At 46.3% G+C, this 27,347-nt stretch overlaps 2 protein-coding genes across 2 annotated transcripts in view; both read right to left on the bottom strand.

Annotated features, from left to right (window-relative positions):
* Positions 1-27,347, bottom strand: part of LOC136580987 (golgin subfamily A member 6-like protein 7) — a 64,641-nt gene that overhangs the window by 30,068 nt on the left and 7,226 nt on the right. The window lies entirely within an intron of this gene.
* Positions 1,978-26,338, bottom strand: LGALS4 (galectin 4). The gene is made up of 9 exons (XM_066581941.1): positions 26,183-26,338; positions 15,768-15,856; positions 13,066-13,270; positions 12,056-12,193; positions 7,070-7,105; positions 6,571-6,600; positions 5,049-5,137; positions 3,531-3,696; positions 1,978-2,221 (listed from the first exon to the last, which is right to left on the bottom strand). Exons 1-9 carry the CDS (start codon positions 26,225-26,227, stop codon positions 2,075-2,077), a joined length of 945 nt encoding a protein of 314 aa, XP_066438038.1. The 5' UTR covers positions 26,228-26,338; the 3' UTR covers positions 1,978-2,074.

The following is a 27,347-nucleotide window of genomic DNA, read 5'->3' as shown; positions in this document are numbered from 1 at the left end:
GATTTTAAGCTCACCTTAAAATCATCTTTCCGACGAAAAGTGTATGTTGGCCGCATTTACACACAACGATTATCACTCATTTGTCGTCGTTTGAACGAATTTTGAGCAATAATCATTGCGTGTAAATGGGCCTTAACCCAGTGGATCAACATACCTGCATTCATACCACAGTGATTTGTGCAGTGTCAAAGCAACAGCCACGTGGTTCTTGTTTAGCTAATGAGCTGAGCAGGACACTAAATTAACCTTACAGCACCCAGAATATTAGATTAACAGATCATTAGTGTTGCCAGATCGCATTTAAGATTCCCTATAAAGTGAAAATGTTGTAGAGGTTCCTCGCCTGCTGTAAATCCCCTTTATATGACAAAATCGAAGGGCAGCTTTGGCGGACTCGGCGTGTTCTTCTATTACAGGGACGACCATTAATTTGACAAAGTATCTCCCAGTGTAAATAGCTGATCAATGGGAATTAGAGCAATCAGACCCTTTCTTTATGCCTTCATGACACTTCTCCAACTCCTACAGTGTTACTCACTTTGGGTGTTAAGATCTCTAGGGTTCCCCTTTCTTGCTTTTCCAGATCATGACATACTTGGCATTTGCGTGTATCACTGGTGTTTGCGTGTATCACTGGTGTCTGTATAATGTGCCTTCTGGAGGAACAATGGCGCAACTCCCTCTGAGCAAAGGTTGTATCATCACCAACTGGCAAAGAGAACCCAATAGATATCAGTATCAAAGGGGCTCTCTGACACTTCTACTCTTGATGACCCATCCTAAGGATAAGTTCAGTGGGAGTTGTGTCTGCAGAACCAAACTGGGCTGTTGCAATACAGAAAGCGCTGTCTGCTTCCAGTTCTGTCTATACTGATAGCAGGTCAGGGGATCAGATGATCGGCAGGGATCTGAAGCGACAGACACCTGAAGATCAGCTATTGATGCCACATCCTGAGAATAGTCCACAAAAACTTGCAAACGCAGTACCCTGGGTGCATGAAACATTCATCTGTAGGCTATCAACACACGGGTGTGCGCGGCATCGGGCTGAGGAACGTGGTCTGTTATCGCGCTCGCCAACGTGCATTTTCCTGGTAAAAAAACCGCCTCCCATCACTTCTGTGAAGTAGCGACCCTCCAGCGCGGCCTTCAGGCATCTTAGAGGATCAGCAAATATTTCCCATTGCTTTTAATGGGAAACCTTGCATCGCACTCGCATCTGTTTTACTGCCAACAATGGACAGGACATGCCGCGTTTTTCTCCTTACCGCATCATATTCTCGTGAGTTTTGTGTCTCTCGCATCGCAGCACATTCGCACGAGATTCTTGTCCGTGTGAAACCCAACTTATTCCTCCAGATTTTGACTGACTTTTTCAAGCATCTTTCCCACAATATCTGTGAAGTCGGGCTTCTTGCTGTTTTTCTCTGTTTTTGTCTCTCCTGTGGACAGGTCATTAAGGGCAGAAGTCCAGGAGAACCTCTTTAAGGGAGTCACTTAGTGCTTCTTCAGATGGCCGTGAAGAGTCACGGCCACAAAACGAAACGAAACAATTGATTTCAAAAGTTTCATTTTCACTAGCAGGAGTTTCGCGTGTTAATACTACGCATGAGAAAAGATAGGACGTGCCGTATGTTTCTGGCAGGACTTGGTGTATGTTTCAGGCAGGTAGTTCTTCTCCATCTTATTGCTTTTTTTTCAAACTCGCATGCAATAGAATTTGAATAGTTATAGGTCTATAGGCCAATATGCTGTGTGGCGGCGAGCGCATCAGTCCATCTGTTTAAGCCCGAAGTCTAACTTCACATGGCACCATGAATCCCGCCCCATATCGCGCTCCCCACCATGGGAAATCCCCAGGATGCAAGGCGTTTTCATGTTACACAAAGTATCGCATCGGACATTGACTGTAAGATAGACCTTCTATACCCGTCATTTGATGCACAAGAAAAGACAGTTCACTTTGGACGATACATCTAAAAATTAAAGTGATGTTTTTACTCGTATTGATACATTTTATGACAGATCACTCATATCTTCATGGCGATATATCTGGTGGGCAGCGACCGGCCATTCACATAAACACATAAACAATGTTCACATCGCCCTCCACTTCCAGCTTGTCCACTTGCTGCAGGTTCCAGAGCCGGTGAGCGTAGTTGAAGCAGTGGGATCCATTCACGTAGACTTTAAACTGCTTTTCTCCGCAGCGGATAGAAATCTGGAGGAAATGAGACAACAGATTAGCGCTACATACAAATAGATACCCCAATTATTTATCACTACACATGATGGAAGCCAGAAGCATCGAGGCCGCTCGCACACCGGCGGTTTTTACAGCAGTCTAGCGGGCATTTTCAGCGCTGCTAAAACGCTGCACTGAACCTCTATTGGTTTCAATGGGGCTTCACAGACGAGCGTCAGAGCTTTCACACGGACGAATTAGTCTGCATTATGCACCCCAACACGCAGCTTAATCCACCGCTGTGGAATTCTGCACTAAAACTCACAAGTCTCGCAAGTGCAGGTTATGATGGGGAATCCCTGGCAGATTTAGGCCGTTTTCAATTCTGCATCAAAATCTACACAAAGACAGAATCTACTGTGTGCTAAAGTGCATAATGCAGGCTAATTCTGCCCCTATGAAAGCAGCCACAGATACATTTACAAAGTTTCATATATTCACACATACTACTGATTTGTAACAATAAGTATACTCTGAGGGTGCATTCCCACGAACGTATATCGACTCAGTTTTCACGCCGAGCCAATATACGTTGTCCTCGTGTGCAGGGGGGGGAGGATAGAAGAGCTAGGAGCAGGAACTGAGCTCCTGCCCCCTCTCTGCCTCCTCTCTGCCCTATTTGCAATAGGGAGAGAGGGGGAGGGGCTAATTCTCTGAACTTAGCCCCGCCCCCACCCAACCTCCTTTCATTGCAAATAGTACAGAGGGGCGGAGAGGAGGCAGAGAGGGGGCGGGAGCTCAGTTCCTGCTCCTGGCTCTTCCATCCCCCCCCCCCGCACATGAGGAGAACGTATATCGGCTCGGCGTGAAACCCGAGCCGATATACGTTCGTGGGAATGCAGCCTAAGAGATGCATTTACAATTCTACCGATTACAATTGGGTTTAGCAGCGGCAATAGTTTAACAGCTACATCCCCCCCCCCCCTTCCTCCTTATTTTAATTAGGGTGGGGTAGAATTAGGTTCCTGTTCGGGGTCGCCCTTCTCAGAGCGGTCACTCCACTATATCTTCTATAGGTTAGTGCTTGGGACGGATTATGGTGCACATAGGTTTTTTATTAGAATTCATAAAAGTTATGTTCTATAATACATTATTATACAGCATGCCCTTCCGTGATATTTGAACTTATGTCTGTCACTAGACAATATTTGTTCAATCTTTGGTGATTCTGTGAGACATCTAACAGACACATCTCTGACAGATTAGATTAGCTCCTTTAATGTATTATTTTGCACTGCATTATGGGAGACTTAGTTTTGTCTGATTTCATTTTCCAGTGACTCACATCGAAGTACTCTCCGTCTTTGAAGGGATTTTTCGCCAGTTCGGTCTCTTCCTCTCCCCAGGCCCCATTTATATAGCTGTTCCTGACCACGGTTTTCTTGTTAGGTTGAGCTTTCAGATGAAGAGCGACATCATTGTTGAAACCAACTTTAAGATTAACAGTGAAACTGGAAAAACATAGGAGATGGGTCATTAAAATATTATCATTGAGCTCCAAATGAACTAGAAAAGGAACCAACCAAACTATGAAAGCAACCCAAACTCTTGCTCCGGGTGTCCCACTACTGGTATGTCCCCAAAACACTGTACAGCATTGGGGCACAACTGATGCTATGGCCTGGCCTCCTATGCATATGGAGACAGTTTGGGCATGATTAACTTTCTGATATGTATGACCCAACCATTCCCATATGGCAAGTGTTGGGGGGGGGGGGGATCTGGAAAACATCCTTAGTTCCCAAGAGATATAATGCCCCCAGATACCACTTATGTCCCTCCTCCCATTGGAAAAAGATTCACACTCGGCCAAGTAGAGCTATTTAAAAGGCGTATTCCCATCTCAACCGCTCTAACCTCTCTTGCTACCCTCACCTGACTCCCCACCCACCCAATGAGGTGGCCACCAGCTGCCTCACCTAGGAAGAGAAAGAATTGAGAGGCAGGGGTGGTTTGGGGGCAAATATCCTTATGACAGATCCCCTTTAACACTAGGTGTGCATGGGATAGGTGATAAATGTTCTTCCAGGCTCCACTATTGGGCCCGATCACAGTAGTTTCACATCTATGTTAGAACCCTTATAGAATGGTAGAGTTGGAAGCGTCCTCCAGGGTCATCAGGTCCTCCAGGGTCATCGGGTCCAACCTCCTGCTCAATGTAGGATCACTAAATCATCCCAGCCAGATATTTGTCCAGCCTTTGTTTGAACACTTCCATTGAAGGAGAACTCCCCTCTAGCTGGAGGTTCCATCACAGATGCGGCTGAAAATACCGGAAGAAAAAGCATGCAGCACTTTTTCTTTCGCCCAAAAGCCAGCCAGCAGAGCGGAAAGTGGGCGGACCCTGTTATAGTCAATGGGGTCCACCCGGGAATGTTCGGTTCTGTCTAGAGATGGAATTGTTAGGCCACAGGGATTCCCCTTTCCCGTTCCCCGAATGGAGCAGGAAAGCAGAATCCCCAGTGCAGGTGTGGAAGCCTCCTAACATCACCGGTATGGACATCTTGAATCCTCAGTTACACCTTCAGCATACAAGCTATTCCTCATCACAGGAATGCTGGTGGAGAGGAGTAGAGGAAATGCACCCCACAACCCCCATCTATACACCCCCCCCCCCCTTCACAGCTGACTTGTCTACCAGAGTTAGAAAGGAAAGTCGTTATTTAGGATTCACTCATTTCTAAACCAGATCTTTGTTTTTTTGTTTCATGGTGCTCACTGATATTGAATAATTAGTAATAAATCATTAGTAGTTGTGGAACATGAATCCATTTGTGGGCCTTAGTGAAGTATTGCTCCTCACCTTTTGGCTCTAGATTTTGGAATTCCCTTCACAACAATGGTGCGTTTCGGAATCATCCCTCCTCTGATGTTTGTAGTAAATGGAACTGGCTGGAAATAATGATAAGGTTATTTAGCAGCGAGAATCATACGGAGCTCCTACAATAACTAAAGGGACAGAGTGCGGGTGAAAGCCTAGCGTAGGACCTGCCATGGCTGGGCTTGTAGGGAGGACTGGTCATTAGAGGGTTAATGCAGAAGGTAGGGGTGTAATTAAAGTTAAAAAAGGGAAGGGAGAAGAGTCAGGTTAAGAGAGTGATGGCCTAGGGACAGGAAAGGGGGTGAAAGAAGTACCTTATAAAGAGAGAGGAGAAACCTTCCTTTAGAACACAGGCCCCAAACCAGAGAACCGCCTGCCCGCCCCTTGGTGTTGGTGGAACCAGAGAGACGTCTTTGTACAGATGAAGCACAGGAAGCTTGTTGTAGCAGCAAGCAGAAGGAAGTCTTATGGTCTTATTAGAAAGAGGGTGGGGCCCAACTGAAGGGTGGGACCCTCTTATGCAAGAAGGCCCCCTTAGTGGTCCTGGTGGGGGCGGTCCAGAGGACAGGTTTAAAACGACCGGTGATTGCAGTGCCTGACCTATTTGTCCACCCTGATGTGGCACAGTGCAGCTGGGGAGGGGGCACTGCCAGGCTCCTTATACACAGAGCGATAAACAGTTTATACATGCAGATAAATCACTGAAATCTCATTAGCTGATCGTTCAGTCGTTGACATTCGTTGTACCAGTAAATGGGAACCCCTGAACCATTGGCATCTGCTGTAACAATGATTTCTATGCTTGCATAAAATAAATGGTGAACAATAAGCGAATAAACCATCGTCGGCCCCTCCATCGTCGGCCCCTCCATCGTCGGCCCCTCCATCGTCGGCCCCTCCATCGTCGGCCCCTCCATCGTCGGCCCTTCCATCGTCGGCCGCTTCCATCGTCGGCCGCTTCCATCGTCGGCCGCTTCCATCGTCGGCCGCTTCCATCGTCGGCCGCTTCCATCGTCGGCCGCTTCCATCGTCGGCCCCTTCCATCGTCGGCCCCTTCCATCGTCGGCCCCTTCCATCGTCGGCCCCTTCCATCGTCGGCCCCTTCCATCGTCGGCCCCTTCCATCGTCGGCCCCTTCCATCGTCGGCCCCTTCCATCGTCGGCCCCTTCCATCGTCGGCCGTGTTTACGCTGAACAATTATTGTTCCAATTCACACAATCCATTTTTTTGCACAATGATCGTTTCATGTAAAAGGGCCCTTTGTCTTCCCAAGACTCCCAAGATAGGTTTCTCAGGGGTGCAGTGTTAGTGACGCAGTCCTTTTATGATGGTGTGTAATGTAATTATATGTGCGTGTAGTAATGAAGAAGGATGTGGGGCCTGTATACCCATCGTCACACACCTCACTCTATTCTAAGGGGTCACATGTAGGGGGACACATCTGCAATCCCCTGGTCATGGGAATAAAGTCTAATAGTTATAATGGGAACAACGGGCTACTTACTGCATTTACGATACAAGGTCCCATCATAGGCTGTATGAAAAGAAGGAAAGAGTGTAAGACTTGAGAACCAGTTCATGGAACACTTCTTGTCACATTCAGTGCGAAGTCCTAGAGCTGCTGCCCCATTTTCAACACATATCAGCATTACATTAGTGGATACATTTCATAATGGGTTTCTTCAGATGGACAATCCCTTTAACTGCTGTATCAGGCATGCTTTTAACTATTGTTCCCTGCCATGGAGCCGACTGTACAAAGTACGCATGTAGCAAAGTTTAACTTGACACTTAATGCATTATCTAAACGACGGCACAAAACAATTTGCTTGCTTTTTCAATAGCTTTTCAATGGCTTTAGTTGTGATGAGATAACTTGTTGCCTCAGGTTATCAGTGATGGGTTACATTTTGCTACATCTGTATTTATACATAATATATTAACTTAAATATACAAATTTCTAAATGCAACTAACAGAAACCCGCCACCCTAATTATACTGACCAGGAGCTGGCGCTGGGCTTCAGACATCAGAAGATTCTGGAATGAACACACAATGGCAAATGTGAGAGAGCATAGAAGCAAAACGGTCACAATTTACATGATTGTGTCCCATCAGGACTACCCCCATCCTAATGCAGACCCCTCGCCACAAGCTCACTCCTGGGGTCCGGCTGCTGGAACCTCTAGGTTAGCAGCAGGGAAGCCGACGGCCTTTGCGAAAAGAGTTCTCCGCTTTGGCCCTCCTCACACGACCGTGTTTGCACGGATATCTGCGCATGCACACACACAACACAAAGAATAGGACCAGTTTATTTCCATGTTTTGCATTTTGTGCTTGCGGGAAAAATTAGGACCTGCGCTATTTTCCTGCATTTTGCGCAGTTCTGTAGAAGTCTATAGGATGTACGAATATACGTAAGGTGACGGGTGTGACACTGCCCAAAACGCAAGGAAAAAACCCCATAAGGCTTTAAGTAGCCATGAAATCCACAGAAAGGGTGTGTCACGCGCACGAAAACTGGCCTTGAATGCGCAAAAAGTACAGTCCTATGCGCAGACGGACGCAATACGCAGATTAGGTGCCTCGTCAAATCCCTGAGTGATTGTGTTCATTAACTGCTACGCATCAACGGAGTTTTCTACCAAATAACACGTGTAGTATATACACTGTAAGGGCTTATTCACAGGAGCGCACATATGCCGCATTAGTATGCCCGACCGTATATACGCGGCCATGGGAGGTATCGGTTTCCAATGCATTCATTCACACGAGTGAATATACGGTGCGTAAAAACATCGACCCGCTGAAAACATAACATACGCGACTGAAACACATCCGGCGTATATACTGTGGCCAAAAAGAAGGTTCTGGAACGATCCTGTGGACAACATACGCCGGCGGTCCGTAGACTTCTATGGGAGCAGGGGGAAAAGGAAGGGGGGAGGCATTTTTTCAGCGTCCAACGCTACGAAAAGCTTACAGGTGCCTCTATATAAGCAATGGAAGGCATCCCGAGGGTTTCTGCAGAGTGAAGGTTTTCCGGGGTGCGGTGTATTTTCTTGCTAAAACCGCCGCTCACAGCCATGTGAATTGTGTTAAAGCCGGCCGAGATTGCTGAAAAATGCCCAAACGTGTTTTCACTGCGCTGGAAACTTCAAACTGTACATATCATAAAGTCTGTCTATCGCACTGGTAAACGTGCAGTTTTACTGCAGGAGGTTTGGGCATTAAACACCCATCGCACTCGCATGCAAATCAGCTTCACGCTTCCATAGGAGATAATGGGAGATTCTTTAACAAGAATCACCCAGAAATGGGACACGCTGAAGTGTTTCTATCTTGGACTTTCAGTCTGAGAGAAAAATCGCCCGAGTCTATAAACCCATAGAAAATAATGGGTTCGTTTACCATGCGAGTTCCGTGAGCGCCGCACTCCCATATATACACACAGAGCAATGCATTCTGGTAAACAGGGTATATAAGATGAGAATGCTGGTCGGGGCGAGAATGTGTAAGGGGGTAAGTAACTGGTCAGTGACAGGAAGCAGAGGGGGTTATAAATGGTACATAGTCTGATGGGGTCACCGTTACTAGTGGGGGGCCACAGGAGGCAGTATTGGAGGGGTCACCGTTACTAGTGGGGGCCACAGGGGGCAGTATTGGAGGGGTCACCGTTACTAGTGGGGTACCACAGGATGCAGTATTGGAGGGGTCACCGTTACTAGTGGGGGCCACAGGGGGCAGTATTGGAGGGGTCACCGTTACTAGTGGGGTACCACAGGATGCAGTATTGGAGGGGTCACCGTTACTAGTGGGGTACCACAGGGGGCAATATTAGAGGGGTCACCATTGCTAGTGGGGGCCACAGGATGCAGTATTGGAGGGGTCACCGTTACTAGTGGGGTACCACAGGGGGCAGTATTGGAGGGGTCACTGTTACTAGTGGGGTACCACAGGATGCAGTATTGGAGGGGTCACCGTTACTAGTGGGGTACCACAGGATGCAGTATTGGAGAGGTCACCGTTACTAGTGGGGTACCACAGGATGCAGTATTGGAGGGGTCACCGTTACTAGTGGGGGCCACAGGATGCAGTATTGGAGGGGTCACCGTTACTAGTGGGGGCCACAGGATGCAGTATTGGAGGGGTCACCGTTACTAGTGGGGGCCACAGGATGCAGTATTGGAGGGGTCACCGTTACTAGTGGGGGCCACAGGATGCAGTATTGGAGGGGTCACCGTTACTAGTGGGGGGCCACAAAGGGGCAGTATTGGAGGGGTCACCGTTACTACTGGGGTACCACAGGATGCAGCATTGGAGGGGTCACCGTTACTAGTGGGGGCCACAGGATGCAGTATTGGAGGGGTCACCATTACTAGTGGGGTACCACAGGGGGCAGTATTGGAGGGGTCACCGTTACTAGTGGGGTACCACAGGATGCAGTATTGGAGGGGTCACCGTTACTAGTGGGGGCCACAGGATGCAGTATTGGAGGGGTCACCGTTACTAGTGGGGGGCCACAAAGGGGCAGTATTGGAGGGGTCACCGTTACTAGTGGGGGCCACAGGATGCAGTATTGGAGGGGTCACCGTTACTAGTGGGGGGCCACAAAGGGGCAGTATTGGAGGGGTCACCGTTACTAGTGGGGTACCACAGGATGCAGTATTGGAGGGGTCACCGTTACTAGTGGGGGCCACAGGATGCAGTATTGGAGGGGTCACCATTACTAGTGGGGTACCACAGGGGGCAGTATTGGAGGGGTCACCGTTACTAGTGGGGGCCACAGGATGCAGTATTGGAGGGGTCACCGTTACTAGTGGGGTACCACAGGGGGCAGTATTGGAGGGGTCACCGTTACTAGTGGGGGCCACAGGGGGCAGTATTGAAGGGGTCACCGTTACTAGTGGGGGGCCACAAAGGGGCAGTATTGGAGGGGTCACCGTTACTAGTGGGGGCCACAGGAGGCAGTATTGGAGGGGTCACCGTTACTAGTGGGGGCCACAGGAGGCAGTATTGGAGGGGTCACCGTTACTAGTGGGGGCCACAGGATGCAGTATTGGAGGGGTCACCGTTACTAGTGGGGTACCACAGGATGCAGTATTGGAGGGGTCACCGTTACTAGTGGGGTACCACAGGGGGCAGTATTGGAGGGGTCACCGTTACTAGTGGGGGCCACAGGGGGCAGTATTGAAGGGGTCACCGTTACTAGTGGGGGGCCACAAAGGGGCAGTATTGGAGGGGTCACCGTTACTAGTGGGGGCCACAGGAGGCAGTATTGGAGGGGTCACCGTTACTAGTGGGGGCCACAGGAGGCAGTATTGGAGGGGTCACCGTTGCTAGTGGGGGCCACAGGATGCAGTATTGGAGGGGTCACCGTTACTAGTGGGGGCCACAGGATGCAGTATTGGAGGGGTCACCGTTACTAGTGGGGTACCACAGGGGGCAGTATTGGAGGGGTCACCGTTACTAGTGGGGGCCACAGGGGGCAGTATTGAAGGGGTCACCGTTACTAGTGGGGGGCCACAAAGGGGCAGTATTGGAGGGGTCACCGTTACTAGTGGGGGCCACAGGAGGCAGTATTGGAGGGGTCACCGTTACTAGTGGGGGCCACAGGAGGCAGTATTGGAGGGGTCACCGTTACTAGTGGGGGCCACAGGATGCAGTATTGGAGGGGTCACCGTTACTAGTGGGGTACCACAGGGGGCAGTATTGGAGGGGTCACCGTTACTAGTGGGGGGGCCACAAAGGGGCAGTATTGGAGGGGTCACCGTTACTAGTGGGGGGGCCACAAAGGGGCAGTATTGGAGGGGTCACCGTTACTAGTGGGGGCCACTGGAGGCAGTATTGGAGGGGTCACTGTTACTAGTGGGGGCCACAGGATGCAGCATTGGAGGGGTCACCGTTACTAGTGGGGGCCACAGGGGGCAGTACTGGGCCCTATTATTAATATATTTATTAATGACCTGATAAAAGGATCATGCAGTAAAATATCAATATTTCAGATGATACAAATCTATATAAAGTAATTAACACACGAGAGGACAGAAGGTGGTGGCAAATGGATCCGGATAAGTTGGGGGTTTGGGCAGAAAAGTGGCAAATGAGATTTAACACTGATAAATGTAAGGTTCTGCACATGGGCAGGAAATACGTGTCACCATTATATGCTAAAGGGTAACCAGTGGGAACACTGACATGGGGAACGACTGGGGGATCTTAGTTAGCTGTAAACTTAACTGGAGCAACCAGTGTCAGGCAGCTGCTGCCAAGGCAAGTAGGATCATGGGGGGGCGTCAAAAGAGGTCTAGGGTCACATGATGAGAACATTGTTCTTCCTCTTTATAAGTCATTGGTCAGACCACGCATGGAATATTGTGGACAGTTTTGGGCACCGATACTCAAGAAGGACATATTAGAGCCTGAGCAGGTACAAAGGTGGGCAACTAAAGTAATAAATGGAATGGGCGGACTACAACACCCAGAGAGGTGATCAAAATTGTGGATATTCACTTTAGAAAAAAGACGGCTGAGAGGGGAAAATTGGCTTCTTGCTCATTGGGGTTTTTGCCTTCCTCTGGATTAACATTGGGGGTAATAGGCTGAATTAGATGGCTATATGCCTTTTTTCAGCCTAACATAGTAGGTCACTATTAGGGAACCAATGATAGTTGATACAATTGTCCGTGCCCATATAGTCTCACCATTGTTAGCAGCACATCTCCCATTAACATAAGAGATCAGATCACCCAATAAATGAGTTTTTGCTCCTATGTCGAATGATCGGCGGCATCTCCAAAAGGCCCAATGTTCAGGAAAATGAATGCGCCTTCCTTCCCGATCATCAGGCCATGTGAGAGGCCCTTACCCGAGTGTGTTTGCAGTTAGTATATGGTCAGGGGTTAAGGCTTGCTTCAGCGGCATTGAACTCCTGCTTCGTAGTCGCCTTAGTGATAATACTACAGTTACGATTCTTTTTTGATACTTACGCCTCCCTTTACACCAGGCCCATTGCCAATAATGGAAAGCTCTTGGACTACAATATCTCCCGTCACCTGCAGCCAGTTCACTCTCTCCATAGGAATTCGGTGTGCAAATTCATAGAAAGGCTTTCCGTTTGCAAACACCTGGATAATACAGAGAATCATATGCAAGAATGAACAAGTAGTATAACGTATTCTGCATCCCTGTAGGCCGTCAGGCCGACCAACGCGGGCTTTTTTGTGTACCAGATTGGCGGTTAAAGACCAACTCCACCATCAATGTGTACATAGAAATGATGGTTCGTAATGTAGCATTGAATGAAATCGACTCCGGGCATCACATCCCTAACTCTGAACTCGACTCCTCTTTACTTTTGTGTGGGAAAAGTGGAGTTCCAGTCACTCTGGGCCCTGCAGCATGGCACACGTCATTTTTGTCAGTCTTACTACACAAGCAGGACACACACTTCTGCAATTACGAATCTTGTGATTGGCTCTAAACGTTATCCGAAGTCGTCTGATCTGGACAGGTCTGGCAGGGTTTTCATTGGTCTTCATGGTTATGGTTGCCATTAACTAACCCTGGTTGACTAATGTTGCCGGAGTAGTAATACGAAGCTCATCTCATGCCTGCTTTTGGAAAGTGGATCTTGCACATTTTTTGGCAATATGAACATTCATGGGGATAACGTCACATTCAACCATTTGTCTAGGAGACAAGAATACAGACCCGGCAAATTTTAACCTTTGTTTGCCCAAAGGCTAGGAGCTTCCGAGGTCATTAACTTGACATTTTGACCAAGCCAAATGAGCATATTAATTGGGGAGTTGGAGAAGATTGCAGTTGGCCAAATGATGGTTTGAATAAAAGCTCCAGCATCTTGTATCTGTAAAGCTCTCTATAGACGTAACATCAATAAATGCGCATCTACTATAGGACAGCATGAGATACAGGTCCATAAACGGGTAACATTCTCACAGTGATATTCTGATTATGATACCTGTGTCCATCTTACCAGATAATTGCTAGGAGTCACTTCATACATAATGAAGAAGACCTTCCCGGATTTAAAAGGCATGTCTCGCTTCATTTCCTCACTTTTCCATTCACCGCCTTGTTTTGAGTTGAAGACAACACGGTCACGGCCATCATACCGAGCGTTCAAGTGGAAGGCAATGTCTGAACTCTCCTCCTGTCCAGTGGCAAAGTTAATAGCGAACCTTGACCAACCAAAATAAGAGTAACAGCCCGTTAAAATGAAATCATAGCACTAGCAAAATTAGGAGCCGCACCTCCATCACTGATGGGACTGTCTAGTGAGTTTTACAAGAGTTCAGTTCCGTCACTTCGCTGAATTTCAGCAAAACGTTTGGTTCAGTCTGATTTACTTTGAACAAAACCAAAACTTCATCAATCCCCCTTAAACTGGTGTTTAACACTGTCAGAGCCTTAAAAGCCCCGTATGACACTCTTAGGTCACCTAGTTGTGTATAAAAGTAGTTTTGAGCTGTTTTGGCAAAGTTCATAAAGAAGAAAAGTAAGAAAAAAAATGAAGAAAAGGAAAAAAAGAGAAAAAAAATAAAAGGATGATGAAGAAGAAAAGGAAGAGGGAGAGGGAAAGGAAGAGTAAGAGGAAAAGTTTTCCTCTTCTTCCTTTTTCTCTTCCTCTTTTCCCCCTTTCTCTTTATCTTCTTCCTCCTCTTCTTGAAGTGGGTTCAGCCAACACCAACCACCTAAGGTTTGAGTTTGCACCAAACTGAACTTTTAGCAAAGTTCAAGCCGAAGCAGGTTTCTAGTTTTTTGATTTTCTCAACACTGCTGATTAGCAGCCGCCAGAATGATGCTGTAGGTGGAACGCACACTCATTGGCTGGTGCAGAATCTCATACTTCCACCACACGAGTGGCCAGCATGGCGGGCCTGGTCTCATGGACGGAGGAGCTCTTGTTTCTAAAGCTGGTTGTAGAGATTTTCAACAGCTGAAAAGGCCCATTTAGACCATTTCTGCCAATCATCTGTCCTTTTTCCATAGTGGAAGTTTATTTTCTGTATTGGATCCTTTTGGTCATTTACAGGTTCTATAGTAGAAAGGTCATTTATGCAGAAGGAAAGATCTGCATTCCATTATTGGCACTGGCCACAGATCATGTGAGCGGTCATTTTGTCCAAATCGTCATCAAAGTGAGCGGTCGTTTTGTCCGAATCGTCATTTTAGCTTATGGCAATGTTGTGTAAGAAGACAACCTTAACAGACTAACTATGAGGGGGCATTTGAAATCCCTAATGTATGTCCAGCCCAAAATGGTTTTCTGAGACTTTTATGAAAATGACCTATCCTTATGACAGGTGATCAATATGAGGTTGGTGGGGTCTGACTCCTAGCACCACAGCCAATCAGTTGTTTGAAGAGGCCATAGTGCTCGAATGAGCACTGCAGCCTTTTGATTGCATGACTGCCACAGCGCTGTACATTGTATAGTGTTAGTGTTTGGTATTACATCTTATTCCTATTCACTTCAATGGGATTGACCTGTAGAAAAGCCAGGTGGCCAATGAACATGACATCACAGGTGAAAGAAGAGGCCGCAGCGTTTGCTTAAGCACCACGGTCCTTCCAAATAGGCCTCTGAGACCCTCTTTATCTGATATTGATAGCCTTTTCTGTGGATAGCTCATCAATATTTATGTTGGATAACCCCCTTTAAGCTGAGAGAAGCCAACTGCTACTCGTGGAAGACATCTATGATGACCCTGACTTATTATATGGTCTCTGTACAGCCCTGATGAACTATTTCAGTGATGAGAGGCATGGGCTGAGAGTACAGATCACAGAACGCTGCCAATGTCTAACCAGTTCACCTGCTGTGGGGCCTTGGTTGAGCACCATTGTCAGTCGCGCTCTGCATGCCGCACTAACTCTTCAGCTGCCCTTCTGCTCTCTGCATGAAGGGCTCACATGCGCTCTCTTAACGGACTAGCGTGTGCTCCCTAAACCAGTCCCCCACCAATAACTACACACCTCTGGCTGTATTAGGCATCCTCCCCCCATGGACTAGGCAACTGGTTCCATACTGTAATGACAAAGCCCCGGTAGTGTTCCTGCCTGCCCTGACCTTTGCCTGGACCTATTATTGTATTTGTGCTACCAGCCGTGACCACTGCAAGTTTCACGATTCTGTCTCAGTTCACACATCAGGTACCGTACTTTGGCCCTGTGCAGTGGCAGCAGTTCACCACTGAGACTAGATCTGCAAGCAATGACTTGCAGACCCTGCAGCAAAGACCAAATCCCACTTGCAGGGGTAAAGGGTCAAAACTGGGGTTCCCCAGGTGCTGCCTTCTTAGATAGCACCAAGTCCAATCAATGTCTTGCGAGGCGAATCCACATCCACCCGCCTGACAGAATATTGTGCTGAGACAACTAATTTCATTGCAGAATATTAAATCGCATCTCTCTGATTTTTTTGGATTTTATTCTATTTATAATATAAGGGAAGGTACAATTATTAATCTAGGTCCAGTCATCCATCGCCTAGTCCACTGAAGATATGGGGAAAGGATCAGCGCAGCTGTACGTGTCTCTCTGTATACGCCGGTGGATGCTGGCTGCTTGGTTGTTTTCATTTATGAATTACCTTTTTTATTGTGTGTTGAATGGAAGTTTAGTTACTAAATAAGAGTGAATTGATAATGAATCACCCGGTATGATCGGTCTTACCTGTTATAATTATCGGGGAGCTTGGCCTGGATACACACCACCATCCCCGGGCGCAGGCTGCCAGCAATCATGGTGCAGTAAGGGATGGGCTGCAAAAAAACACAGAAATATAAAAATCCGAACTCTGTTTCCCAGTTGTTGCCTTCACACCGAACCTCCAATCATCTGAGTGCTGATACTGTAAACCTCGAGTTGCCATCTTCTTCACTAATGTAAGTCATGACATGACACTGGGGCTGCGAACATGTCACTGCAGGAGTTGGTGTACGTGGCCTACAGTGAAGTGTAGATCGTTATTAACCATGTCATTGTGTAATATTAGGATATGATAATACACTGTAGAATCTCTGAGAGATGTCATAACTATAACCGGTTTGTGATTCAGGACCGCAGTTCCAAACTTGTCCTCAAGGAACATCTAACAGGCCTTGTCTTGAGGATTTTCTTAAGGTGATTTAAAGACTATGTACAGTTTTACACTTTTTTATAATCAATGTGTTTTTGAAAATTGAGGCTTTTCTAACTGGTTTTCATTAAAAAGAATTTTTGGATTGTTTGATTTCTATGCTTGTATTGTTCCCCCGACACCGGAGACTGGAGGAATGACATTATAGCTTGTTCTTTGCAATGGGAGGGGGCGGGGCAGAGTTAAGCGACGGCCCATCCCGCCTCCTCCCATTGATGGCTATGGACAAGGGGTGGGAGCTTAGCTCCACCCACATCCCACCCCTTGTCAGCAGCCAGCAATGGGAGGAGCTAGGACAGGGCGGTGCTTAGCTCCACCCCGCCCGCTCTCTCCCATTGCAAAGAAGAGCTCTAATTTCATTCCTCCAGTCTGCAGTGCCTTCTCTGCATATTCTACTGGAATATTCCACACAAGAGAGGTCTTAAAGTCATTTGCTCCGTTTTACAACAGAACCCACCATACCGACTAAACATTTTAAATAGTATTAAATTCATTTGAAAAAACAAATATTTTTCTTTTAACTCAAAGCTCTACTTACAAATCAAGGGGACCGCAATGGGGGCGAAGTTTGCACCTAGTTTAGCAAACATATATGTTGGGCATTTTGAAAAAGAATCTATCACCTCTGAACATGAATGGTCCAAGAAGATTGGGTTTTATAGGAGATATATAGATGATTTAGTTTTTATCTGGGAGGGCACAGAAGAAGATTTTAACCATTTTACTACGTATCGAAATAACTCTTTTCACCTTTTTTTCTGGTGAATGTTCTAGTACCCACATAGGATATCTAGACTACCATATTTTCCAGAGTATAAGACGACCTTTTAACCCCGAAAAATCTGCTCTGCAGTCGGGGGTCGTCTTATACGCCGGGTATACAGTGTCCAGAAAAAAAAAAGAATACTTACCTCCCGCTGTGCTGCTACAGGCTGTCGCTCCCCCATGCACGCCGGCAGAGCATTGCATTCTGCAAGCGGGGCTTGAATGCCCCGCCTCCAGAAAGCTAATGCTCTGATTGGCTAACTTAGTCTGGCGTTAGCCAATCACAGCCATTCATGACGTCATTGAATGGCTGTGATTGGCTAACGCCAGACTAAGTTAGCCAGTCAGAGCATTAGCTTTCTGGAGGCGGGGCATTCAAGCCCCGCTTGCAGAATGCAATGCTCTGCCAGTGTGCACGGGGGAGCGACAACCTGCAGAAGCGCCGCTGGAGGTGAGAATTGTTTTTTTTTTAAATTTTTTTTTCACACTGTATTCACGGCATATAAGACAAAACGTCGGGGGTCGTCTTATATGCCGGAAAATACGGTATGTCCTATACCATGAAAAAAACACCATCTTAACAAAAACCTTTTTTAAACCCACGGATACCCGCAGCTATCTGAATTTTAAAAGTGCACATAATTACGCTGGTTTTTATGTTCTTTTTAAGCCTAAACATGCGCATCTAAAAGGTCGGCCGACCGATCAGGATTTTTCTTCTCTATCCACTTTTCTTTCTGCAGAAGATTCTGGTTTGGCTTCTATTCCCAATTATGTTGCAAGGCCTGTTAGAAGGTTGGACATTAAAGCTACTTCTAGTAGGTGGTGCTGCAGAGGTATTGCACATCTATACTCTCACATCGTGGACTCAAACCCGTCTGATATACAAAGTGGAGGGATTTTTTTTCTCCATGACAGGACATGTTTCTTGCTGTCATAAAACATGGGAACCTGTGAGAGAGAAGCCGAGCATGTCAGAGCCTATCCAAGAGACTGCATGTCCGTACTTATCAATGCTGGGAACAATCAGCAGCCATTAATAAAGCTAACGAGGTTGGGGAGTGGTCAAACAAATATTTCATATTCTAAAAGGGAGGCAATTGGAGAAAATGAATCTGACTGGAGAGCCGAGTGGACCAAAGCTTACTGAATTTTTTCTGACAGCCCTGATCATGGGATAACAGTTTACACTTGGGATTAACATTACTAAGTATTAATACGTGATGACACAGGAGGCAACAGAAGCTTTCCGGTGACTGGGAACAACTTACAGCATAAAGTAGCAATAATGTAATGAACAGTCATTATACAATTTTTGAGGAAATGGGCCAAGATGGCCAGAAGGTACAACCTGTGGAGATAACGCATTGACAAAACCTAAATGAGTAGTAAGGAAGTTCAGCACTATTACCGGATAAAGCCACATGGCATGAAGGACGTCAACGTTCAGTGTCGGCTGGCAACATTGTAGAAGTTAGACAATGTATCTATGATGGATACGTTTATACTGGATCAGCAAATGTCTATAATAGTGTGCAGAAACGTGGCCGTAGCCTCCTCCCGAGTCCTCCCTAGAAAGGGTCCAGAGCTTAGACCTATAGTACGGGCAGGCTGATACAGAGAAGAGCATAATCCTCAGGAAGGGGTTCGTGCTTGGTAAAAGCCTCATGTAGAAGATACTTTCTGATGAACCTTCTCTTGTAGGTTGGGGAATTGGATATACAGTGTATGAGTAGGAGTGACCTAAGAAGCCGAGAACAATAGCGTGCAAATCAAAGTACCTGCATGTTTCTTCTGAAACTTCCCCCTTCTTCTTAGGGCTACTTCACACTGGCAATGAAATCGCACGATTTCCCAGCGCTACGAGGCTGCGAGAAATCGCAAAATTATGAAGCCAATGGCTTCCAATGGCTCCATTCACATGTGCGATGTTTTAACACTTGTAATGCAGCGTTAAAACTAAATCACGGCATGCCCATTGTTTTTGCGATCCCGTCCATTGTTTCTAATGGGCCGGTGGCATTAGAAACATGAAATATAAGCCCTATCCCGAAAATAATCCCTAACTGTAGAAAAAATAAATGAAAATTAATAATACAACACCTTAGGAACGCTGTCATCCCCGGCGCGTCTTCTAACAAACCCCCCAGCACTCTTCTTTAGCTTCTCTTCTGGCCAGGGATTGAAAAGTCCCCACCTCCTGAAAGCGCTGCCTCTGATTGGCTGAGCACTGTGACCAATCAGAGAGCGTGCTTAGCCATTCATTGAATGACAGAAGATGCGCCGGAGATGACAGCGCTTCTAAGGTGAGGTATTATTATTTTTTTTCTACAGTTATGGATTATTTTTGGGGTCCGGATTATATAATTTAAGGACCCCTTTCCCCAGTGAAAATCCTCACCGCGGGGAAGTTCCTGCCACTGCTGTCACAGCAGTGGCAGAGGATGGCGATCATCACCCATTGATTTCAATGGGTCTGGTGCTGCTGCCGCTGGCCCCATTGAAGTCAATGGGAGAAGATCACTATCTCCTGCCATGGCTGTGACAGCCACAAGAGGAGATTCCTTCAGCCCTGCTGGGATGGGAGGCTGTTTTCCTGTGGAAGCGTCTCGCATCCAGGGCTTCAGAAGGATTGTGAGAGCGATATCGGGGCGTCAATCCTATCCCGCTATCGCTCTCGCCAGTGTGCGGAAGCCCTTATAGAGAATACGAGTACCATGAACTGCTCCTATATTCTGATGCCAAGGCCTTTGTCATCCTGTTTCCACCATTGTAGCCCACACAAAAGGCTGCCTTAAAATGGACATCTGTACTCCGGGCCACCAAAGCCAAGATCATATTGTGGGGTACAGTATGGCAGTTAGTAGGCTGATTTTGTATCATCTTTTTATCTTCTTTCTGGGAAACAGGAGGGGCGCCTACACAACACCTCAATCAGGCCCTGGGGGTAGAAGAATGCCCCTATGCCTGCATTCAGTACTAATCCCATCATCCACTCTCATAGTGTTATTGAAAGTGTAACTCCCATTATGGGCTTTGGACATAGTTGACTTGTATGATTTTTTTTTATTAACCCTTTCCAATCCACTGTCTGACGTCTAAAGACATTATGATTTAAGGCTGTACAGCTCCGATGTTGGAAGACGTCCGTTGGGGGTTCTCTTACTGTATATTGCCAGCCTCTCTGCTGTCGGAGCCTATCCAATGTGTCAGCTGATGCAGTACTGGCTTTAGCCAGCATATAGCACCGTTGTATAACAGTAGAAAAAGAGTAAGCCCCCTAGGAAAACCAGGATACAAATTGGATTGGAAAGAGTTAAGAAGTAAAGGTCTATGCTTTTACTAATATTATGTACCTGGTGCTATATTTACACAAAACATTAGTGCAGGAGGGAGCATAACTTTCTCCATTCGCTACGGAGGCACCGACTCCAGTCTAGTCTGGCGGCAGAGAGGGTTATTTGCGGGATGATGAGGGTTTTTGGGGGCACAATGGAGGACGATGGGAATTGTTAAGAGGACAGTGGAGAAGGATGTCCTACATTGTTAGTGTTTGTGGTTTTTAATATGTGGCTCAGGACAGTTCATCTTCCAATCTGGCCCAGAAATGCCAAAAGGTTGGACATACAATATCACCAATATCGGGAAAAATCATGGTGCGCAATACCTGCTGCGATTAATGTTGCTTTACTTTAGAGTTGAGCGTATTATTGGCTGTTCTCTTTTGGGTAAATATAATAAATGAGGACTTCTACATTTCTTTCTACTCAGACCTCACCAGCCTGCACAGAATCTCCTGATGGTTGCTGGTGGCAGAACTTTGAGACAAAGGTACTTTCAGGGGTGTGGGGCTCAAATTTGTAACATGTTTCCTACCTGGCTGATTAGAATTTGCATGTAAAGTGCCCGTGACCCAGCATGCTGCAGGAAATCACTTCTAAACTCAATACATAAATGCAGCACCAAAATCAGTACATAGATGCAGTCCCAGAACCAAGCTCAGTAAATAAATGTAGCACCAGAGCCAAGCTCAACCATCAATACAGCTCCAGAACCAAGCTTACAACATTACAGCATTGGTGGGCTGATTAGTGGTCTGCTGGGCTGATGAGTGGATTACTAGCCACTCATCAGCCCAGCAGTCTATTAATTGGTAGTGGTGGGCTGATTAGTGGCTAACAGTGCACTAATCAGCCCAGCAGTCCACTAATCAGCAGGTATTTAGGCATTTACTTTTTTACCACTACCCAAAGTTCTATCAGTGGAAATTGAAACCTGGACAACTCAGGATTAGGTCCAACTCACCCAGACCGTCACTGGCACCCATTCTCTGGGATGGACACAGCACCGTAGGGCTGCAGGCAAAGACAAACTGCTACAAAGACTTCAGAGGAGGAAGTTAACTGCTTGGGGGTGCTGGTGTTGAAGTGCTGGTGTGGAAGGCTTATTCAAAGGCAGTGGTGCTAATGTGATGACAGAGGTGGAACCAAGTAAGCAAACAAACAAACCCTATTACAGTCAATGAGTGCCGTTTGGCTCCTTCTTTAGAGAAATCCATTTGGCTAAGGGTTGCCGTTTAGTGCTGATGTGAACGAGCTCCAATGTGTCAGGGGGGCCGTTGAATCTCCTCAGGCTCCAAGACCCAAGAGCAACTGTGCATCCTCTATCAGCGGTTTTAGATAACGTGTATGCAACGTGTATGGCCGCATTAACGCTGACAATAGATATTGGATTTTAGCAGTTAGGTTGCACCAATTGAGGGAGGATGTGCTTATAATATGATGTCTATGCGGTCTCCCAGACAAATCCAAGATGGTAACATGGATTGGATTAGTTAGGTGTTATCCTACTGTATTGCAACCTCTCCACTTCAAATAACATCCAGGTTCAACCAAAAGAAGGATGTGATGAATGGCGATTACCTCCTAAGCAAACACTAGATCTAGATAGAAAGCGTCCAACAAGTCCAACCCATGTTACTCCTGACAGCAGACGTCTAACAGGCCACATCGATGTTAGTAGATTCTGCCCAAATGTCAGGATCCTCCAACGGAAATCTTTGGAGAATACAGTGATACAACATGGCTCCAACTACATTGTACTATATGCTTGTCTTCCATTTGGTTCTCAATAAAGACTTCTCTTTGCATCTATTGGCAGGGAATTATGGCTTTATTTCAGTGGTTAATAAGAATGATGGAACTAACAGAGCACAATGGAGGTGGACACGCCCGGACTATCCCATCCTCATTGATAGCCACTCGCTCACTCTTAGCTCTCAGCTATTTCTAGCTCTTGTTCTCAAGATGTCAGCACAGAAGAATGAAAACTCTGTTAAACCCAAGGTTAGAATGGGAGGTCGGCCAGGGAGCGTTGTTGATGAGGGTTGAGAGGTGGATCTCCACCTTTAATTGTCCGTAGACATTACTCTCTGAAAGCTTTTGACAGTAATTTTGGTCAATTAGTCAAGAATCTCATGTTATCTGATGTCCACTTGTAGGCTCAGTAATGTAAAGTGTTCCAGTTTGGGGCCCAAGATACTTTTAGTCTACCTCTGATGTCCCTTTTGATGCTCACGAAACCCAAGGTGGAAAAATAAGTTAACATTTGGAATACGGTCACATCACTGAATATAATATTTACCCACCTTTGAGAATGGGCATTAGGGAAATTCTAAAAGCGGCACACATAAAGTGGCATGCTCTGCGCCGCGTGCGAAATGTTTGACCCCCGTGCCCTGCTCTTTTATGTAACACACCCCAACTAATTCATATGACTCTGAAATAATGAATCCTATAATGAATGCAGACCCCCGTAAATAAAACAGATCTCAGGGTTGTATGTCCTAAATAAACATAAACCCCAGACCAGACTTCCCACTAAATAAATACAGGTCCTAGACCAGAATCCCCCCAGATACAGACCCAACAGCAGACTCCCCATTAATGCAGAGCCCAGTCCAGCTTACCTTAAAATACAGACCCCAGACCTCATTACTTTTAAATATAGACCCCAGGCCAGACAGATCGGACTCCTCCTGTATACAGATCCCACAGCAGACTCCCCCAAAATACAGTAACAAACGTGCTTCAGCACCCTTAGGGTGCGTTCACACGAGCGCAGCGTATAATCGCTGGAAAGAACGTTTTTCGCCGATTACGACCAGAGCTATAAAGCGTATTTTCGTTTGTTCCTACTTTGCAAACTATCTTTTCGGCCATCGAATATGCGTTGGCGTGTATTTCGGTCGCATATGTTCCGTTTTTTTTTCGAGTTGCCGTTTTTACGCGCCGTAAAATCGCCCGTGCGAACGAATACATTAAAAACCAATGCCTCAGATGGTCACGTTTATACGATTGGGCGCAAAAATGCGCCGTTTATGCGCTCGTGTGAACGCACCCTTACACACTTTTTTTTTATTTTTGTACTAACCGCATAAATATGCAAATCCATGTAAGCCAATCCGCAACGCCAAAGCAAGCCTTAATCAATGGGTCCCCCCAAAATACAGACTCCAGACCAGACCACCCAAATAGCCATCAATTAATTACCCAGAGTTGCCATTAATACAAACTCCATTTCGGATTACCCCTATATACAGACAGCAGATCAGACTTGCAGATAATCAGCTCTTCCCATTCCTGGCATCCTTTTCACTGGAAGGTGCGGCTGCAGACAATACGGGAAATCATAAGAGTTTGCACCAGAATTCTGGCTCTAAAAAGTCACCATTTTTTTTTCTTGCAAGTCCCACTTGGCCAAAACTTTGGAACTTGGCAGCAGTTTTATGCCGCCCTTACCACTTTTGTAAAAAGTGGGCAATGCTTGGGGGTATCAAATTCCCTATCATTTACACCAGGAACTGGTATAAACTATAGCGTAAATCTGCAGCAGATTGCAGCACATAGCGTATGCCCAGCCCAAGATGCGACAAATGTATAGGATGCTTGTGCCTCTCATTACATTTGGTGCATCTTAAGACCCACTGCTGGCTGATCGTTAAATTCAGGCCAATCGAAAAGTCGTTGCAAGGTCTAATCAGGAGTTCTCCAAGGGTAGTGCTGATAGCATTGTTACCCTTCGGAGAACAAGGGAGCTGAATGGAGATAAGAGCCCTCCGGCTATTGACTGAATTCAGCGAAGGCTTCATTTGTACACTAAATAGCTATTGAGTAGCTGAGTAGCTGTCACTCAGACTGTTGTTTGAGCGATCTTTGCTCTGTTTAAATAGGCCTTTACTCCATTGTTACTTATCTAAAACCCTTGTAAAAAGCACTGGTCTTTGATAAATGTCTGACAAAGTCCTGACTCCGTGGCCAACATGGGAACATTGCCTGCAGTGGCTTCTATGAGTGAAAGGGGTGCAGGAATGGAGCGAGGGGAGTATATTCCATGCCAAGAAGATTTGACTACTCTTTTGAGAACCTGGGAAATCTTCCCTTTTTCGGTGAGTCTCCCAGATATTTGGGGGGAGCTGTCGAGTATGCTGAATATTAAGTATCACATGATACTATTGTTTTACATTTTTTGAAAATATGTCCAGACTCCAGGGCTAATGAGGTAGGAACTGCTCTGTGCATTAATGTTGAGCAAAGACCCAGTTTTGGGTTGAACTTTACAAAATGTTCGGTTTGGCACAAACTCAAACCTTGGGCAGTTCGTCTCAGCCGTAATTATTAAAGTTAGTCCTCCTCATCAGTGTTATACCCACTTTTAGGGATTTTGGTAAAGTTCTTTTTGTCGAAATTTGGTGAATCGGTTGAACCAAACTTTTGAAAAGTTCACTTACTACTACTGTGCATGACTGATATACCTTCTCCCTTCTAGAAACGTACATTTCAGTCCAACTAGTCAAACTAGCTAGTGCAGTAGCCACAATGCAAAATCTGTAAAAGAACCCTGCAACTATCATACATTATTTACAGTACTGGACTCCTCATATGGTTCAAAGACCATTTGCCCACTTTTAGGCCCCAAGGCCCTGGTGCAGCAGCAGCCTCTGCACCCCTACAGCCTCAGTGACCATGCTATTTATTATCTGTTGCAAATATAATGTCCAAATAGAGATAATTTATAAATTCTAGGTAATAAATAAAGCTATTGGATAGTAAAAGCAAATGCAAAAACTACACGGGTACCACAGATGAGGTTGTGCACAGATGCCCAGTGACGTGTTACCCTACCATTGTTTACAGTACTTGGCAATAACTGGGCGAGGTTATGTGTGGTGCTGGGCACCCGGCCTCTGCTAACCTATTGTTTACTCCTTGATCCTATCCAACAATAACCTGGTACATCTATTGATCTATCGTTGTTGGAAATACTGGATTAAAACGCTTCTTCTAGTCCAAATGGTTTAGAAAAACCCGTCTGTTGTATGTGATAAACACAAACTAGTTGTGACAACTAAAACATGTATACCTGCATACTGTGAACAGAAGGGAGACACACCCAAAATAACTCACAAATTCCAGAAAACCTCAGAGCAGTAAATGAGGAAGCAAAAAAATGGGAAGGGCGCAGCCTTGGGGGGGGGGGGGGGGGGGGCGTCTGAGCGCTAGTGGGGCTCCAACAAGCCACTCTGCTGTGACCAGACTACTTAGATATAGGACCAGATAAAGTGAATCTGTGCCCCAGGTGAAGGAAAGTCTAGACGATGCACAACTGATACTACAGGTCTATAATTTTAATAATTAATGAATCCAGCTGGTTACGACGCCACATCCCGCCATTCCGGAACAAAAGGGTGTGGCGCGCTATCACTCCACTTCGTCCTTTCCATTTCTAGAGAAGACTACAGGTGCCCCTCACCTTATATTGGGGTGTATACGATAAGGTGGATCCCTGGAGAGATTCACACCACCGATTGGGATGGGGAATACAGACTGAGGTGCCTCCCGCCTCCCCAATCATCACAGGTCAAATAGAAGAAGTGGCAGTCGGTGCGGTTCATACGCACCACATGGATCCCTTCTGCTTGTACCCTCACACGAGTAGTTGCCAAGCTTCTAACACTGTCTAGAAGTTCTATCCTAATCTACTCTACAAGGAAAATGCTGAACATGATTGTCAGTGAAACATTCCTGACATCTTCTAGGTTTAGGAAAACGCTCAATGCAGGATATATTATTACATACGTATAAACAGTAATAGGCTACTTAGAGGCTAAGTACTCAGTACTCACGGGGTTGAAGGCAGGTTGGTAGCCTGGAGCGGGTACAAACGCCATGTTTACTGCCGTAATGAATAGCTAAGTGGAAGAGTTTCAAGAGGAAAGATGCTTTATATGCTGAGCAGGAGGGGCAGGCGGATGCAAAGAGCAGGTCTCCGAAAACTGGAAAATCAACTTCATACTAGGAGCCACGAGCCTGGAGAGCCTCCTGCTGGAAGGAATACAGAATGTTCTAGTAACCGCACACTCATGTAATCACATGACTATGTAAAATATATGGAGGGGTTATATAGAATAGGATATTAGTGAGGTTACTACTTCAGAAATATAATTATCATCTTGTAATGAATGCAAGGGAGACACTGAGGTGGGTGCTGCCATCAACTGTTCCTTCACTGTAGATTAAACAAGAAAGAAAACGTGGCAATGCCTCCTGGAGTGGTATACACTCAAGCAATGGGTGGTTGTGTACAAGCAGTGAACAAGTTGGGCACAAGTGTACTGTGTATAGGTTGGGTACGCTTGGGCAGATCTACAAATAGAGTTACATGACTTTGTTGAATGGTGAACAGATTTTCTTTACCCAGGTGGTGCGTCCCTGAAGAGCCTTGGCAGATGCTATCCATTGCCCCGATGAGAGTGGGCATTGTATCTCAGTCCGTGAACAGGACTGGGACCTAGAGACAGATCTGGAAATAGGAGCTACTGGACCTGAGATATGTGTATCTACACACCACTCATCCGAATTGGGCCAACCCTCATTCTATTTGACATTCACAACCAGGGGGACCCCTGAAAGTTGAGTGAGGGACAAGAAAGGATCCAGTTCTAAGACCACTGGCTCGCTGTCTGCGCGCGCGCGCGGGGGGGGGGGGGGGGCAGATACAGCAAACAGGGCCAGCACTGAATATTAATCATAGCCCTGTGTTGGTTGTGAAAGGGGGGAAGAGTACCTCTCCTGCTCCTCCGTATTACTGAGTGTTATTCCATAATTGTTCACGTTTGTTCTCCTTCTCAGATTTATGATCCGAGATGTTCGGAGGCTGACGCCCTTGTTTGTTGGCTGGGAGTATCCTAGGTTCTTTGCTTATGTTTTGTTAAACTGCATTAATGGACAGTGTCCCTTTAAGAGCATAGTGGGAAATGGAGATGTAATCCTTGATTAGCTGGGTAGTCT

Source organism: Eleutherodactylus coqui, chromosome 10 (genome assembly GCF_035609145.1).
Source record: "Eleutherodactylus coqui strain aEleCoq1 chromosome 10, aEleCoq1.hap1, whole genome shotgun sequence".
NCBI lineage: Eukaryota > Metazoa > Chordata > Amphibia > Anura > Eleutherodactylidae > Eleutherodactylus > Eleutherodactylus coqui.
This window is presented reverse-complemented; position numbering and strand designations above follow the sequence as displayed.

Bases quoted from the DNA above. Each gene is read 5' to 3' on its own strand.
- LGALS4 (XM_066581941.1), bottom strand. From the start codon at position 26,227: ATGGCGTTTGTACCCGCTCCAGGCTACCAACCTGCCTTCAACCCC. The intron at 12,194-13,065 runs GTAAGATGGACA...TGTATTATCCAG, and splicing joins TGACTCCTAGCAATTATCTG to GTGTTTGCAAACGGAAAGCC. The intron at 7,106-12,055 runs GTAAGTATCAAA...TGTTCATTCCAG, and splicing joins GGCCTGGTGTAAAGGGAGGC to AATCTTCTGATGTCTGAAGC.